This window comes from Enoplosus armatus, chromosome 11 (assembly GCF_043641665.1).
Source record: "Enoplosus armatus isolate fEnoArm2 chromosome 11, fEnoArm2.hap1, whole genome shotgun sequence".
In the NCBI taxonomy this organism is placed as follows: Eukaryota; Metazoa; Chordata; class Actinopteri; order Centrarchiformes; family Enoplosidae; genus Enoplosus; species Enoplosus armatus.
This window is the reverse complement of record NC_092190.1, coordinates 562,029-578,290: the sequence shown is the minus strand read 5'-3', so window position 1 is coordinate 578,290 and position 16,262 is coordinate 562,029. Positions and strand designations below refer to the sequence as shown.

At 43.4% G+C, this 16,262-nt stretch overlaps 1 protein-coding gene across 2 annotated transcripts; it reads right to left on the bottom strand.

The window, feature by feature from the left end:
- Window positions 1–1,225: 1,225 nt before the first annotated feature.
- Window positions 1,226–14,733, bottom strand: ubxn4 (UBX domain protein 4). Of its 2 annotated transcripts, none has more exons than XM_070914425.1 (13): window positions 14,538–14,733; window positions 13,851–13,953; window positions 12,612–12,640; window positions 11,405–11,523; window positions 10,379–10,547; window positions 9,510–9,636; window positions 8,356–8,410; window positions 7,741–7,905; window positions 6,973–7,100; window positions 5,632–5,734; window positions 4,925–5,056; window positions 4,043–4,257; window positions 1,226–2,186 (listed from the first exon to the last, which is right to left on the bottom strand). In XM_070914425.1, the coding sequence occupies exons 1-13, from the start codon at window positions 14,617–14,619 to the stop codon at window positions 2,048–2,050; spliced, it is 1,566 nt and encodes a 521-aa protein (XP_070770526.1). In that variant the 5' UTR covers window positions 14,620–14,733; the 3' UTR covers window positions 1,226–2,047. The 2 variants fall into 2 exon arrangements, with proteins under 2 accessions (XP_070770526.1, XP_070770527.1); XM_070914426.1 differs by having other exon boundaries at window positions 4,043–4,254.
- Window positions 14,734–16,262: the final 1,529 nt, after the last annotated feature.

Below are 16,262 nucleotides of genomic sequence, written 5' to 3'. Positions count from 1 at the left end.
TGCGTTAACGTTGATCTAGAACTCTTTGTCAGCACAACAAGGGTCTCGTTACAGAAACTTCCAAAGTCTGAAATCCTATCTTACCTCAGGTTAGGATGACATTTGGGATTTTTGGTATTACAGAAACATGTTTCCTAACTGCATTTAGGGGGAAAAAAAATCCTAATTCACCTTAGGATAGGAATTTAGCTATTACAGAACCGTCCTAAATGAAGAGTTCAATTAGGAATCCTATCCTGTCCTACATTCAAAGAAGTAACAGCCAAAAATGGGTGTTAGGTCTGTATGGCAATAACTATGAAGAGGGGGGAACAACATGAACGCTGAAATATTATGATTGAAAGGCTACTCAAACCGCAAGGTGACGCTTTAAATTCCCCGGACCATGCAGTAATGGGTTTATATCGACTGCCAAGGCGATTCATTTTGAACTTGATCCGACGTACTACGTCCGACTCCGGAGAGGCCTACAAGGAGGCACAGGGCGGAGGTTACATTCTAACCTTCCAAGGATGCAGGACGAGTGTGCGACTGGAGAATCTAGTGGACAGTTATCTTAAGTTAAGATATGATGCGAGCCATGAGTTTAGGAATCACGAGATTTGTCCTGTCTTTGAAACGTAAGTGAAGACAGTTATATTTTTCTGCAATGAGGCCTCAAGTCCTTAAGCCCAAACCTCCACAAGTGCAGCTTATTGACTGGTGCATCATGACCAGGACATTGATTAAACCATGAAGTGCTTTAAATGTGATCGTTTACACATGCAAATGTCACCTTCTTTCACCATATGGCACCATAAGAAAAAAAAAATGATGTGTGACAGTATGATTTTAGATGAGAACATGGAAATTATTGAGACACCGTCATCAAACTTAGATGGTACGAGAAATCAGTAAACCTTAAAGACAAAGAAATATATTCCGCTAGATGTTTCTGGCCGCTGGAGCCAGAAAACGTGGTATTAGACGACATTTTGACCGAGATTTTGACAGGGTTGGTAACAAAATAAAGATGAGGTGGCACGGCACTATCATATGATCAGCTGGTCACAGTCATGCTGGCTTTATTTCAAAATAAGAGAACAATGATTTAAGATAGCAAATACAAGTTCAAAGAGCCAATTCATTTGGATTATGACGACATCACGATGGCTTGGACCAGTTCTTCCGGTGTGAATAACAGCGGGTCAGGTCAGAGTCGGCCCTTGTTAACAAACAACCAAGACACAGTTCAAGGTTTTTATTTGTTTTTTGAAAAACAGGCTGCTTTAATTTTCATTGTTGGATGAGGAGAACTACAGTAGTCACCCATTGTCAACTAGTAGAAACACATACGGCCCAAGTGTGTGTGTGTGTGCGTGCGTGTGTGTGTATGTGTGTGTGTGCGCCGCCACCTTGGTAGAACTCCAAAAGTTACAGACGTGTAGTACTCTACCAGCGGCTGCAAGCTGTCCAATGAAATATTTTATACATCTAAAACAAAAGCCATCTTCATTCCGCTGTTAGGCAATAATTCGGATGAGTCACTGGCAAGTACCCAACCACTTTCCAAAACGCAGTGACTTGATCACATAATGTAAAAGCGGGGCTCAGATTACATCTTCAGGCCAGGTCAACAGTTTACTGTCCCATTTGGCTCTTTCCAGACAATTCGATGGCAGACACAATCAGGGCCACCCGGTTCATTTTCAACCTGCCACATGGCTTTGAGGAGGATCGGCTACGAGCTGCAAACACGAGAGAGGATGCCGGTGCATCTCTTTCACAGTCTGTCAGGACTTTCAACCTGCTGCTGTAATCTGAGCCCAGGTTAGGAGACACAATCAGTTCATAATCAACACAAAAAAAACAACCCCAAAAACACTCAGCTTAAGCCCAAAGGAGGTTCTGTTGATTATTATTGATCTACCCATGCATACGAGGTGCAAGGGCGTAGGCCCGGGACACAGTAAGAGAAAGAGAGAACAAAAAGGATCAGCCCTATATGCAGCAACCTTGAACTGGTCAGACTGAAACCAATCACACCAGGAGAGCTGCTGTCACTGCGCTACATCTGCTGGGTGGAGTTCCCGTTCCAGGTGTTGTTTTCGTCCTCGCTGTCCTCCTGAGTCCTGAGCCTGCAGATTTTGCCGTCTTTCTTGAAGTCCTTGGGCCGCTTCTCGCGAGTGTGCTTGGAGAGGGTTTCTCTGAGCAGACACAAAGGGACGCAGCAGGACGCAGTGAGTGAATTACCACATACACAGCATATACATACATACATACATACCAGGAACATTTATATTAGAAGGCAATGATTTGGATCCAAAAATCGTTGCTGGTGTAATGATTAACTGGTGTAACAAAGCCCTTATCATACACACACACTGGCACTAAATGTTGTGTATGGAATTCAACAATGCTGTTTAGACCATGCGACTTATCTGTGTGTGTGTGTGTGTGTGTGTGTGTGGGGGGGGGGTTAACTGTAGTTTTGATTTACATATCCATATACGGTCTCCATACACGGCTTTCAGATCACTTTTTGGCAGCTGAATCAATTTTAGAAAAGATTTGTGGTTTGGGCCTGCGGTTGTGTATCGATGTAGCCTGATGGACTCGTATCGGTCAATCTTTGCACCCCTACAGGCTGCAGACAGGGTTTGAGCGATATGACGGTATCGCAACGGTAGAAATGTCATACTGCTGGCGTCTGTAAACAGGCAAATCTCTACCGGCGGATACGAGGCGTCATTTTTTTTAACCCAGCCGTCCAATCACAGTGGAGGTGGGGCGGGACAAATACCACAAAGAACAACCTTCACATCCTACATGTACAAGTGCTGAGCAACATAACTTAATACTGCTGGGGTCTTGTTTATAACCTTTGCACACACACAAAACGGGGCCATGAAAGAGGCGTACGCCGCTTCCCACGCAAGAGTTGCGATCTATGAAAAGGAACTTGGCGGGAGAATGTGCGCACCTGCACGTAAACTCTGAGCCCCAGCTCAGATCTGATCACATTCACCCCCTCCCCAAGCAGTTTTTAATAATATCTGCTATTGATTTGAGTTATTCTATAGTTTTTCCTGAGTAAAATGGCTGCAGTGAACAGACTGTGCCGTTTGGAGACCCGGCTCATCTCCACCACTTGCACATGGACTGCCATGAGTCACTGTGGCGAGTACCAGTGATCAGCAGGCTCATTTATACGCATCAATATTCATGCAGTGCCGTGCGTTGACCATTTACGGTTGAATGTGGGCGTGTAGAGGGCGGGATACGAGGCTGATCCACATTTCCAGGTGGACTGTGATTTATAAAAGGGAACGCTGCCTGCAGATGATTTTCAGTTGCACACGTACACTTTTAGTCTGGATCCTGCACACTGTTTTATAAACAAGACCCCTGGTCTCTGAGTATCCATGTCTGTACCAGATGACATCCTCGGACAAACTACCACAATATCATTAGGAAAAATTATGCCTGGAGGAACATTCCCATGTTCCCCGTGGGTCTGTGAACTTGCAACACATCCCTCCGCACATATTCCGTATCATAGGATCTCAGCTGCGCCTCCAAAGCGCTCTCTAGCGCTCCCAGCTGGGGGAAAAAAACATTGGTGGACACACCGCCGCGTCTCTGTTCTACATTCAGGGCAGGCTATGTAGTAAATCAGCGCAGGATTCTCGCATGATCTCGTGAATCAAGGTAACGTACAATTTCCCCCTGGGGATCAATAAAGTATTTCTGATTCTGATAACGTGATTTGGGCAGCAGGGCTGCTTACGGTTGGTGGCGGTAATGCACCTCTAGCATGAAGTACGGTGTGTTTATTTTAAACCATTTCTGGATTTAATGAACAATTATTCTATCCTGACATTTACAATGATATCTACCTTTACCGGTAACATGACATATACCCAGATATGACATTTTGGCCATATCGCCCAGCCCTAGCTGCAGATAAGCGAAAGCTGAGTCCTGCTTTGGTTGAAGAAGACTTTGTATATGGCTGTTGACAAGCGTTTCTATCTGAAAAGGAGCAGCGAGCTTCCCTCACCTCTTCGAGTTGTCGGAGGCTGATGTTGAGTTGGCGTAAGAGTTGGACTGGTGGGCGGGGCCTCTGGATGCCGCCCCAGGAGGGGGCGGGGTTGCAAACAGGAAGGAGCTGAGGAATCTCCATACGGCCAGCAGAGGGTAGAGGAGTGTGCCCAGAAATGCCCAGATCCCGTCCCCAGAGGACTGGACCACCGCGTTAGCAGGTCTGCTTGACTGCTGAGAAGGAGAGCATCCAAATAATGTTGATACAAGAGGTACATTTAGGAATGGCTCAACATTTCGGGACATTTTTTTAGAGCCGGACTAGCCGTCTCCCCCCTGCTTCCCTATGCTCCAGACCTGAGACTGATATCCATCTGAACATCAGATCATTTCCCTAAATGCTGATCTGCTCCTTTGAAACCAGTGCCGGTGTTTAAGAATGTCCCAGTGGCATCCAAGAAGATCAGGTAGCTCCACTGAGCAGCGCACCTGATGGTGCTTTTAGCATGCTGACCTGAAATAATCACATTATTCCATTACTCCTCTCTGTGTGAGCCAGGCTGCTCTCTGTTCTCCCGCTCGCTGTCGCATAGCAACAGTTGTTAAGCAGAACTGGTAAGGAGAGTCCGATATGTCGTTTCAGCTTTGTATTTGTGCTAAACTGTACAGACTGATATTTCACCTGGCACAGAAATATACACAAATCCCCTCTATAAAAGCTGTAGAAAGTCTTTTGTGTAGTTACAGGTTCTATGTGACTCCACCTTGTTGCCTGGCAACTTAAACCTCTTCACACCTGCATCTCAAGAAATCCTCCTCCTATCGCAGCGCTGGTCTGATCTGTACTTTTCCAGGGGCGACTCAGTTAGGTGGGACATTGACAAGTCTCCGGTCTACTCACCGGCAGAAGCACGATGGAAGCACTTGGAGCCAGCTCCAGCTCCAACAGAGTCTTGTTCAGGTCTTCGCTGGTGAACTCCCGCCGAGGGAACATGGTCGCCAGGGAGAAGTTTCCGTAGCGGTTTCCCACTTCCTGGGACAGGACCGGCACAAGACATGTCACAGGGATCAGGTTTAATCAGTGATGTAAAAGTGAAGAGAGACAGATAAACGGTTTACTTCCATCTGTCATGATTTGGTATTTCAGCAGCATCATGCACGCTAGCAATCAATGGTGGAACAATTGAAGCTTCTATTAAGGGAGAATTCTAAGCAATAACTTGCTTTTACATAATTATTTTGTAATAAACTCTAAGTAATGTTCAACAATGCACCCGACAAAACACAACATGGCTGAATGTGAAAGATTTACACTGCAGGAGTAGTAACCTCAGATCAGTGCTATCAGAATATGCTGAAATCCTGGGGATCATCTTGAAGATGGCGTACTTTTAAGAGCAATCGTCTTTCTCCCCAAGTGTGATGGAATTTCATCAGAGGATGATGTTATCATTGATACTCCCCAGTTCTGTGTTTAAAATCTAACTTCTTTTATAGTGATGGTGAACCCAGGCTGAGGTTATCATTTCGAAATCCCTGCAAAAAGAATCGAACATGCCAACAACTACGAGAGCAGGGACTGTGTGGAAATACATTGGTGAGACAGACCTGAACAGCAAAGTGCCGAGCCTCCTGCAGTGTGCTCTGTGAGGGGAACTGGTTGGTGAAGGATGAGCCGTCTGGGAGGCGGAACTGTATCCTCGCTATGGTACTGAACATACACACACAGGTTAAAATTCAACACGTTTCACAGAAGCTCTGGAGTATATCTAGCTTGTGATTCTTCCTTGTTATGGTTGAGCTCTCATGTCATGTGGCCTCGTGTTACTCAAGATTGTTAACAATCCCGTATTTGTTACACAATAGCTGGAGTAAGCCTCTATTGGTAATTCTACAACAGTGCAAAGGCTTCCTACACAGCATTCAGACCATCTGACCCAAAAACTGTGTGGAAACAGTTTTTGGGTCAGGACACGTTTTGAGTTGCTTAAGCAGGAAAAGTTCTGTTGTATGATTTACATAAATATATATCACTTCCTGAACAGTTCACAATTAGCAGATGGATTTAATAGTAGTGTAGCTTTTGAAACATCATGTAAAAATCACAGATCTACGACCAAAATATACTGTGGTTGGTCCGTCTGCTTTCACACCGTACACGACCCACCAGAGTCAGCTTTGAAGTGGACTGAGACCCTCCTTCTCAGTCGGTCTAGGCCCAGTTGATTTGTCCACACCAGAGTTTGATTGACAGCTTTTTCGTAAAAGCCGAAACAAACTGCACTAACCTGGAAAACACACCCGGGTTGTTCGTTTTAACCGAACAGGTCAGAGGTGCTCATTCATACTTTCACCTGGAAACGTCACACAAACTTTAATCCAGTCTCCACCCTTTGTACTTATTCTGTTTTTTAAGAAATGTCTTTTTTTTTTTCTTGTTCTTGGTGTTTATGGTCTTTCTAGACCTTCTCAGATTTTTATATTGTGTATTGTACGGAATGTCCAAACCATAGACTCTATATAAAGATGGACAATATGACAGCTCCCTTCATCTCTTACCCCTCAAACTGCAGATTCAACGGCTTTAGTCTCTTGAAATAACAATTCAAATGCTTTTCACGACTCCACTCAGCACTTAGACTTAATTCTTCATTTATTCTTCATGTGTTTTGACTGCAACTTTTGCGTGTTTAACTGCAAAAATGTCAGCAGCGAGCACATGTACATTTTGGCTTTTGTTGTTACAATTGTGCTTTTTCTCTATGTGATATATAAAAATGTCTGTGGTGAAAAAGGCACAAACAGAGACGTTTTTTATAGTATTGTTTTGATATGCACACGGATCATAATTGTTTTAACTGTAAAACAAATGCTTGTAGATTTTCTGAAACAGCTGGAACATATACAGTTTGTGTATGGATCACTCCTTGGTCTCCATGAACTCTTTACCTCCTCTCCCTGACTAATGCCTCCTTCTTGGCCTCCTGCTCTGCCTGTCTGGCCTGCTGTAGGACCTGCTTAGCAGCTTTCTCCTCCTCCTGGTTTTTGGCATAGCGGGCTGCTCTGTCAGCTCGGTCCTGCAGGACAGGGTGGACAAAGGTGTACCAAGGTTAATGTTTGGGATATGTCTGCACAGTTTCATGTGCAACCGTTCAAGTTAAAGCTGGTAATCTTATGTGAATCTATTCAGGCATTTTTGTCTTGGAAAGGCTTGAAATCACACGCATATTTCTGTTGAGCTATGTATCATACTGATGCAGGCCCAGATCCGGGGTGAGTGCAAGCGAGATGGAGGCAGCTGCCCGGTTCTGCTTATAAGTGGTGAATTTATAGATCACAGCAACTTAATACGGTATAGTCCCTGGCTTTTGTTTGATATTTAGTGTGAAAATGCGCGTTTCTGATCTGTCGCTAGCATAGTTAGCATGGAGGGCTAATTTGTCCGGTTTACTATAGTGCTGGACATCCCGCCAAACTCTGTTCAAAAATCTGGCAGTTCAATAAAGTGTTGCTTGATAGTTTACATGAAAAAAAAAAGAGGAACGAATAGTGTTGTAAAATGACAAATAAATGACAGATTCCCTGGCAGTTATTATGTCCACTTAATAATTGAGTTCAAAGCATCAGCAGCAGCAGCTAACAAAGGGCCATTCTGAATGTAATTTCTTACATATCATATATCAGCTTGAGAGGAGAGAGAGAGAGAGATGAGCTTACCAAGGCAATCTGCTGTTTGACCCGCTCCCTGGCAGCCTTCTCCTCTGCTTTCTCTCTGTTCCTTTCGTCCAGGAGACGCTTGGTCCTCTCCTCTTCCTGTTTCTTCTTCAAGTCATGCATGTCCTTCCCCAGCTTCCGCCGCTCTATTTCCTTCTTGATCTCATTCTGAATCACGGGCAACACACACACACAGGCAGGTCAGGGGTGGAGTGGGCCACAATAATTATGTGTTCCGATCAACATCCACGCGACGGAAAACTCAAGAGGTTCAAATAAATAACCCAAAATGCAATTTGTAGGGGTGCCAATCTAGAAGCAACCGACCACCTAACCGGTCAGCCAGCCTCCTGTTTGTATCCTAACGTGCACACACACGTCTGGCCCGTGCTCCTGAACTGTTGTGTTCATTGTTGCCGATTGACACGCACATGAAGCAGGAGAGTGTTCAGTGAGCGCTATGCATGTGGTACGTTTTCAGTTCAACACTGAATACTGCGGTGAACAAATCAGCTCTCTTTCAGCTTTTGGAGTGGCCGCAGCGATTGCAAGCCTCGGTGCATCCCTATGAAACACATGGACAAGTATTTAGAGCCCAAAACGGGTTTGTCTCCTTACCTCTTCTTCTCCCATCTTCCTTTGCTCTCGTCTCTCCTCCAGTTTCTTGGTTAACCTGACGTGACAATATAATCATATGACCTTGAAAATAATGTATAACAATAGCAGGCTTTTTAATACATCAGGGCATTACATTTCCCTCCTCGTGTTGGCTCATTTCTGATTTATTCATCCTAATTCATTACGGTTTGAGCAGTTCAAAGAGATTCTGGACTTCTGGACTGGATTGCAGGCTGGTTGGTTGAAACACGTGATGTGTCTTAATGTCGTAAAATCTTATTGTTGTCAGTGGTGTCTTAATGTTGTTGTTGCTGGTGTCGTAATGTTGTGAAGTCTTGTTGTTGTTGATGGTGTCTTAATTATTGTGAAATGTTGTTGTCTTAATTATTGTGAAATGTTGTTGTCGCTATTGTTGATGATGTTGTTGTACAGTATATATATGCCCAGAGACTACAGATGTAAATGAGCATATAGCTAACTCTGGTACGGCTAAGAAGCTGTGCACTGTCCCTGTCAAATGAGTCAATAAATAAATAACAACTTCAGGTTAAATGCAATTGGTTGATGTAGCTATTCACAGTTTAATTAGATGGAATACTTACAATTTATTGAAAATTTCAATATGAATAAATTCAGGTCATTATGAAAGTTATGTCAGTAATTCAATGAAATGTGATTTATTGTCCAGCCTTAGTAGCTGTGATGAAATTCAGTAACCAGGCAAATCTTGCCTTTGTGACGCTAATGTTAAATTGTGTTGAGACTGTGTCAAAATGTTGATGTAACATTCATATGCGGAGAGATTTACCTTGTTACAGGTACACTGAGGTACCAATCTAATCCTACAGCCATGTAATAAACTCATGTTAGAAGGTGAGCAAAGTCTGGTCTTTGGCTGTATTAGAGGTGGATCTATACTGAACTCTGAACATTGTAGTGATAGTTGTTTCTAATATTTGGGATTTGCTATCGGACACATCTTTTAGTATAGTTCTATACAGATGAACAGTCTGTTTGGTAGCCAAAAATGTGCTTATTAACTGTTGTTTTCCCTTTGGCTGCCATTTGACTTACACAGAGATGACATCTTTAGTACAAACGCCTCAACGCATGGCACATTTTCTTCAGAGCTTGACAAGTGCGTTTGCTCCTACCTTTCCACCTTATCATCCAGGGTTTCTTCACTCTGAGAACCCTGAGTAGCATGATCCGAGGATGCATTCTCTGCAAGAGTCACTGCGGCTGAAAGGCTGCCATCATCTACTGTGCTCGAGAGGGATGCTGCGAAGGACACATACAAAAACACAAAGCACTGGGTTAATTTGCTTATTTACAGCACAAAGAAAACAATCTATCCATCTATCCTCGATTGATTTATAGATCCACACTCTATTTCTGTACAATACTGTTTCGCCTACTGTAGGCATGCCTTTAACTGTATAACATCCCTGAACCCCCACACTGAAAAGTGGTAGAACTCGATGAAAGGTTAAAAGGTTACAGTGAACATTGGCAGCAAGAGGTGTCCAATCGGTGCATACCTGCAAAAAATGCCATACTGGCAGAGAAAATATTCAGGGACCATGGACCAAGACCCCTGTAGCCGGTTACCTTTTCGCTTACCCAGCTACTCTAGCATTTTAGAGTTTTAGAGTTACTGTACGTCCGGGATTAAATGTTGGGAAGTGGCCGACTCTGGAGCCATCTATCTTATCAGAGGTAGCCGCGCGTACATGAACTGATTGGCACTCACTGGTGGTAACAGGTTATTCCTAAAAGGCTCAGTATACTCTGTCAATAAGCTTCCAAACCCACGTTTCCTTCTACCTTCCTGCACAAGTTTGTAGCCCCATTTTTGCACAATGCAATTAGCCTCAAATAATGCAGGGGAAAAAAAGACCAGTAATTTTTCCTGCAGTAATTACGCTAAATTTCATCTGAACAAGGCCCTTGTCACCAGAGGAGCATGAGGGTCTAAGTTGCATCTGCTTCCTGGATGAGTGTGTGATCCAGGCTCACTCACCTTTCGCTGTTCCTAGTGCTGCTGCAGGCTCTGTGGCTGCTGCTGACGACTCAATGGGCACCACTGGGGCTGAAACAGGTTCTGCACCTGTACTGTCACGTGGGCTGGTCTCCACAGGAGCACTTGCCTCTGGTACAACTGTCCCACCTCTAATCTGCTGATTATGCATCTGTCAGAAAACAGGGGAGGACAGTATTTAGGGTCGTCATACACTTGTTACCATACATTGGCATATTGAAATATCCTGCGTTCTTTCGTCAAGTTGATTGTGCACACCCTCAGATATCAAAACTGTATGTAACAACAGCCAAACAGCTTCCCTGACCATTTCAATGAGCAGCTGTATTTACTTTTGCAAAACGTGAAAAAGAGAATAACAATAAACTCTATTTTAAAAGTGGCTGTGCGCCGCTTCAGAAGTGTTTCCGGTATTTGCTGAAACTGCGACGGAGCGTGAATGTGGCGCAACTGGACGCTGAACATTCTACGTTATCAAGAAGTTATCAAATATGATATTCAGTACTTCAGCACAGCGGGAATTTGAGCTAAATGCTAACATGCTGATGCTAGACAGGTGTAATATTTACCATGTTCCCCATCTCAGTTTGGCGTGTTAGCATGCTAGCATTTGCTATTTAGTCTTAAATGTTCCATGTCTCCGTTTGGCATGCTGGCATGCTAACATTTGATATTTAGTATTAAATTAAACAAAGTACAGCTTAGCCTGATGGGAAATTGCAGGTGTTTGGTCTTAAGTATTGGAGACGTTTTGACCCGATGATGGCGCTCATAAAAAAAGTCAGAGGATCAACAAAAGTTATTCAAATTCACATGAGGGGAACATGAATGTGTAGCAAATTTCACGGCAATCCATCCTGTAGCTGCTGAGATATTTCGGTCAGGACCAAAGTCCCTTCTTCATTATGGGGGTACTGTGGAGACCTAAAACACTAGGAAGGTTCGGAAAAACCCGTAGTGAGCTCACTGCAAATTAAACTGTACACAATCCAACCTTTGCGCCCGTACCTGCTTAACTCTGTTGATTCTTTTCATCAGTTCTTCAGCAGACACGCTGCCAGCGATGACCTCCAGAGGAATCCCATTCTCTCCAATGAAGAAGCTCGAGGGTATGCACACCACTGGATCTTTACACGGGGGGGGGGGGTTAAGGAACAAGCTCCCAGCAACTGACATTTCGTAGTACTGAGTTTTCATAAGCAGTATAAATATCACTCTTCACTGATCACACACTTATGGAAGACAATTTCCACCGACCAGAAAAAAATGAGAAGTAAGGAATGATAAAAATGACAATAGTCAAGGTTATACACTTGCCAAAAGTTTGACTAAAAGTTACAATTACAAGATAGAATCAAATCTTGAATCAAAATATAGAGATGTCCCATTTTGATCCGGGCATATTTTAATTGATCGGTGTCGTCTAAAATAAAACTGTAGTACTCTACTGTGTTTCTTGACTCGACCCAGTGAAAATTAGAGTGTGTGAATATGAAAAATGATTCTGACAGCGGAGGTACACGTACTAGCTAAATTCCGAGATTACTTATCATCAGCAAAGATCAGTGTAGAAAACATTTAGCTAGCAGCAGGTTGTTGTTAAGGAGAGCAGTGCTTCGGCACTAGCAGGCTGAGGTGACAAAACACAGTAGAGTTCAGGACAGAAACACAGTAGACCTCAGGACAGAAACACAGTAGAGCTCAGGACAGAAACACAGTAGAGTTCAGTAACGACAGGATCGATTTCTGATGGGCTTTATTTTAGCAGATAGGGATCCTTTCAAATATGCCTGGAACGGCCCCCGACACCGATCCTTAGGATCAGCTGGGGACAGCTCTAGTATCATGTCTATGTTATGTAAACCTCTGCCAGACAAGATACTTTTAATGGCCGAGGCATTTCATCTATTGGATAAATCTCGTCTTGTGCATTATTTTATGAACATGTCCTTTGTAATCCAGCCTGACATGGGAGGTTCTTGGTTTAAAGCATGCAAAAGCACTGGTCCCTACTAGAAACTAGTCAGTAATGTGGGCTTAGGTCAACATCATTGATTGGCGCAATGAATGTGGCAATGCAATGAGTAGTGCAACTAATAGCTTTCGTCAGAGATTAGTCAGTAATTAATACATTCCTAAATAACTTTCTGTAGTAGTTCCACACTAGTTCCACCCGAGAGGAAATGGTCAATATTCAGAACAACAAAAAAGATACAGATCTGGGAGAACTGCACACATGTCTCACTATGGAAAAAAAAATGTTGCAGCACAAATATGACACAAATATGTCAGAATTCAGAACAAAATCAGGCAGTAATGTTTTAGTATTAAAGTAGAACCCATTGTACAGTTTTGTAAGATTGTCTGCAAGAGTGAGGCTATTGGTTTGTTGAGGTCGGCCAAATTAAAAAGGTCAAGACGTATGCATACTACTTTTGGTACAATCAGCTTCATAAAAGTTACTACACCAGTTTCCTTGTGAGACACAATAGAAAATTATGTAAAAGGGGAGTGCAATAAAAGTTAACATGCATTTCATTTCGTACACTGGCAGTAGTTTGGACTTCTCTCACAAGGTCAGTATGACGGGTCAATACAAGTGCAGTTGGATTTATCTATTTCATGCATTTCCCCCTACAGGAAGAAAAACAGTCGTCATTCTGCCACTGAAGAAACAAAGGACAATCTTTGTGTAACAAAAACAGGCCCTGCAGGCTCCCTGAATACACTTACACAAGGACCAATGTCCACTACAAAACTATTTGGACACCAGAGCTTCCCCAGAAAATCGGTTAGTTGAGATAGTAAGCACTTTAAGCAGTGCGACATTGTATTTTGCTCATGGGAGACAGTGGTGAGTGCTTATGGAAATATATTGAAGACAGTTACTTTACTTACAACTAAAATTCAGTACCATGCACTGTGCATTTAATTTAAAGGTCCCACATTGTAGAAAACAAGATCTCCATGTCTTGTTTGATTACAAAGCAGGTCTAGGTGCTGTATAAATACTGTGAAAGTATCAAAACGCTCAGTCCATGGAGAAATGCCCACAGCCCGTATTCAGAAACTGTGCCTTTAAAACGAGCCGTTGGGACTTCTGCAAGGTTGTGATGTCACAACTACACAGTAACCGCACTCAGCGAAGACCCCAGCAGGTCATCTGCTCCAGGCACAGCACCACTCACCTAGTACAGGGACGCTCATCCACCCGCTCAGTCTGTCTTAAGTTATTGGAGTGCTCTGCTCAGGACTACTCTGTGTTTGGAGGTGGTTCAGTTTGTCTAAAACGGTTTGTTTCAGACAAAGGGGGAACTGAGGGGCTGCATAAAGGGCCAGGAGAAGATAAATAAGGACCTTTCTGAACTGTGAATCACGCAAAACTACTCTGAGTCCCAGAATAAAAATAAAGAGCTGAAATTAGCATAACATGGGACCTTTAACAGACCAGTACCTCTTGGCATCGACTTTGATGGCCACACAACAGTTCTGTGCTGCCTCTGAGACATTGTCTTCCTCCCAGCTGGACATCAGCTGTGCTGACTGGTCATCTTCCCCTGAGAAGAACAGGTACAGTTACAGCTCGCTGACATACATTAAACCATCCTGTCAGATGTTGGACACTTTCTAGAAAGCTGCAGCTTTGTGAAAACAGCTAACGAACACCGCCACTGCTAACACTGGTGCCCATGATGCAATAGTGAGCCAACTCAAACTGGTGACGCTTGGTCGGCTGTCGTTTTAAGAGTGAACCGACTGTACCCTTCCTGTCAGCCCTACCGAAACCGACCAGCCTGGGCTCACTCTGGCGTTAAGTTAATCTGGTTAGGCTATTAGGGACACCAGCCGCTAGACGCTGTCATTTCTTCCCACAACAAGGCCAGTAACCAACACTACTAGCTAGCTGGCACGCCACTATACGTCATGTTTAGCTCCTGTGTTCTTACTTTTCGTGCGTCACTTTCCACAAACATGCGTGACGACACTTAACGACAGCTGGTTGGCCATGCTAGCCGGCTAATGGTTCAATAGTTACAACTAGCACGGCTAGCTGGCTAGCACGCTAGCGCTATCGCTTCTTTATCACATATTCAAGCTAGCATTAGCTAATCGACATACACACACAAACATACATACATACCTGTAATGACAACGACAAAGGCGAAACCCCGCTGTTTAGCCAAGTAAATGGCATCAGGAATTGAGCCCTCAAACCAAAGCATCTTTTCGAGTTGTGTTTGGTGCCGCTGTTAACCAGCTACGCTACATCAATTCATGAAGCGAAGTCAGCCTGTCGGTGTCTACTTCCGAGCCTGGACATCGAGCACTGCGCCGATCAGCTGGCAGGAGTGAGACACTTCAGGGACAAACACGACGAGGGTCATGTGACCGCTGCCGTCATCCGTCACACTAAATGGACCGTGTCTGTTGAAGCACAAATCAGCAGCGACCTGTCCGAGGAACCACACAGTCTGTGCATGCACCTCGCGGGATCGCGCTCAGCCAAAGCGATTTAATGCCAGACACTGTAATGATTTCTAAATACTTTTTAAAGCAGTGCCTGAATTGGACCCAAAAAGGTGCATAACGGTCTGTAATGTGTGGGCAAGACTGCACGATGCAGTCACATCAAATGTCACCTTGAAGTACAGTATGTCAAATCAACATAAATTGGGTATAACTGAAAACTTACTATTTCAATTTCTTCCTTTATCTTCTGGTAAATCAGCATTTTCCCCTTGCAATGATGGTATAGAAAGGAGAAAGCATCACAATAGTATTTAACTGACTTACATTGTTGCATTGGCTCAGTGCTTTGTTATCATACTTACATTCAAAATTGGATAAAAGCACATATAATAATAATACTATCATAATATATGGCCTATATAAGGTGTATAGGAACCCTCGTCAGTTGCTAAAGTTTCTTCCTGGTCCTCTGTTTTCTTTTTCTTTTTCTTTTGGTGTTTTTAATCCATTTTAACAAGGACATTTTCAGCGCTGTTTCCTCAGTCACGCTAGCTATGTGTCTCCACAGAGACCCAGTATCAGAATCAGAATCAGAAACTGTTTATTGCCAAGTAGCATACATTACAAGGAATTTGCTGTGGTCTGATGGTGCTATTGCTTTGACAACAAACATGTAAAAATATAGAGGTAAAAGAATAAGATAAGATAAATAACAAACAGTGCAGTGACCAAAATAAAGTGTCCAGATAAAGTGTCCAGTAGGGGGTGTGTGCGTTAATGTAACGCAGGGGGGACAGGGGCGGTGTACATTAATATAACGTATAACTTGTGTTTGTGTTGGGGGGGGGTCATCTCACTCCGGCCCATTTAAGGCACTGGTTTAAAGACGATATCACCTTCTTTGCGGGGTTCATCAGTGATCTGAAGTCTATAGTTTATGAATGTTTAGAGTCATCAATGTTTTATTGGACTCAGTACAAGCAGCATGACATTCTGAGGTCAAACACTTTGGTGTTCTTGATTGATGTGGTTTTTAAGCATAGCATTTCAGATAGTTATACCCTACAAAAAATCGTTTTTTAAATGGATGATCAAATTCAAGTAGGCCTATTAATATTAGCAATAGAGTGCTGCAGGGATGAGTCCTAAAACTAGTTAGCATTTTTACACTTTCGGTTCCCTCGTCTCAAAGTCAGTGGGTTTTTTAATGGGTTTTTGGTTAGGTGCCCGAAATAAAGTCTGTGGTTAACACAAGCGTAATAAATTTCAACGTTTTGTTCTTCGACATAAAATAGGTCAGTAGATACCCCCACTCGTGAATTTTGAAGCTTTTACGTGTCTGAAAAAAAGGTGGTTGCTAACAAGCGGCTAAATGAGACCACAGCGGTTGTCACAG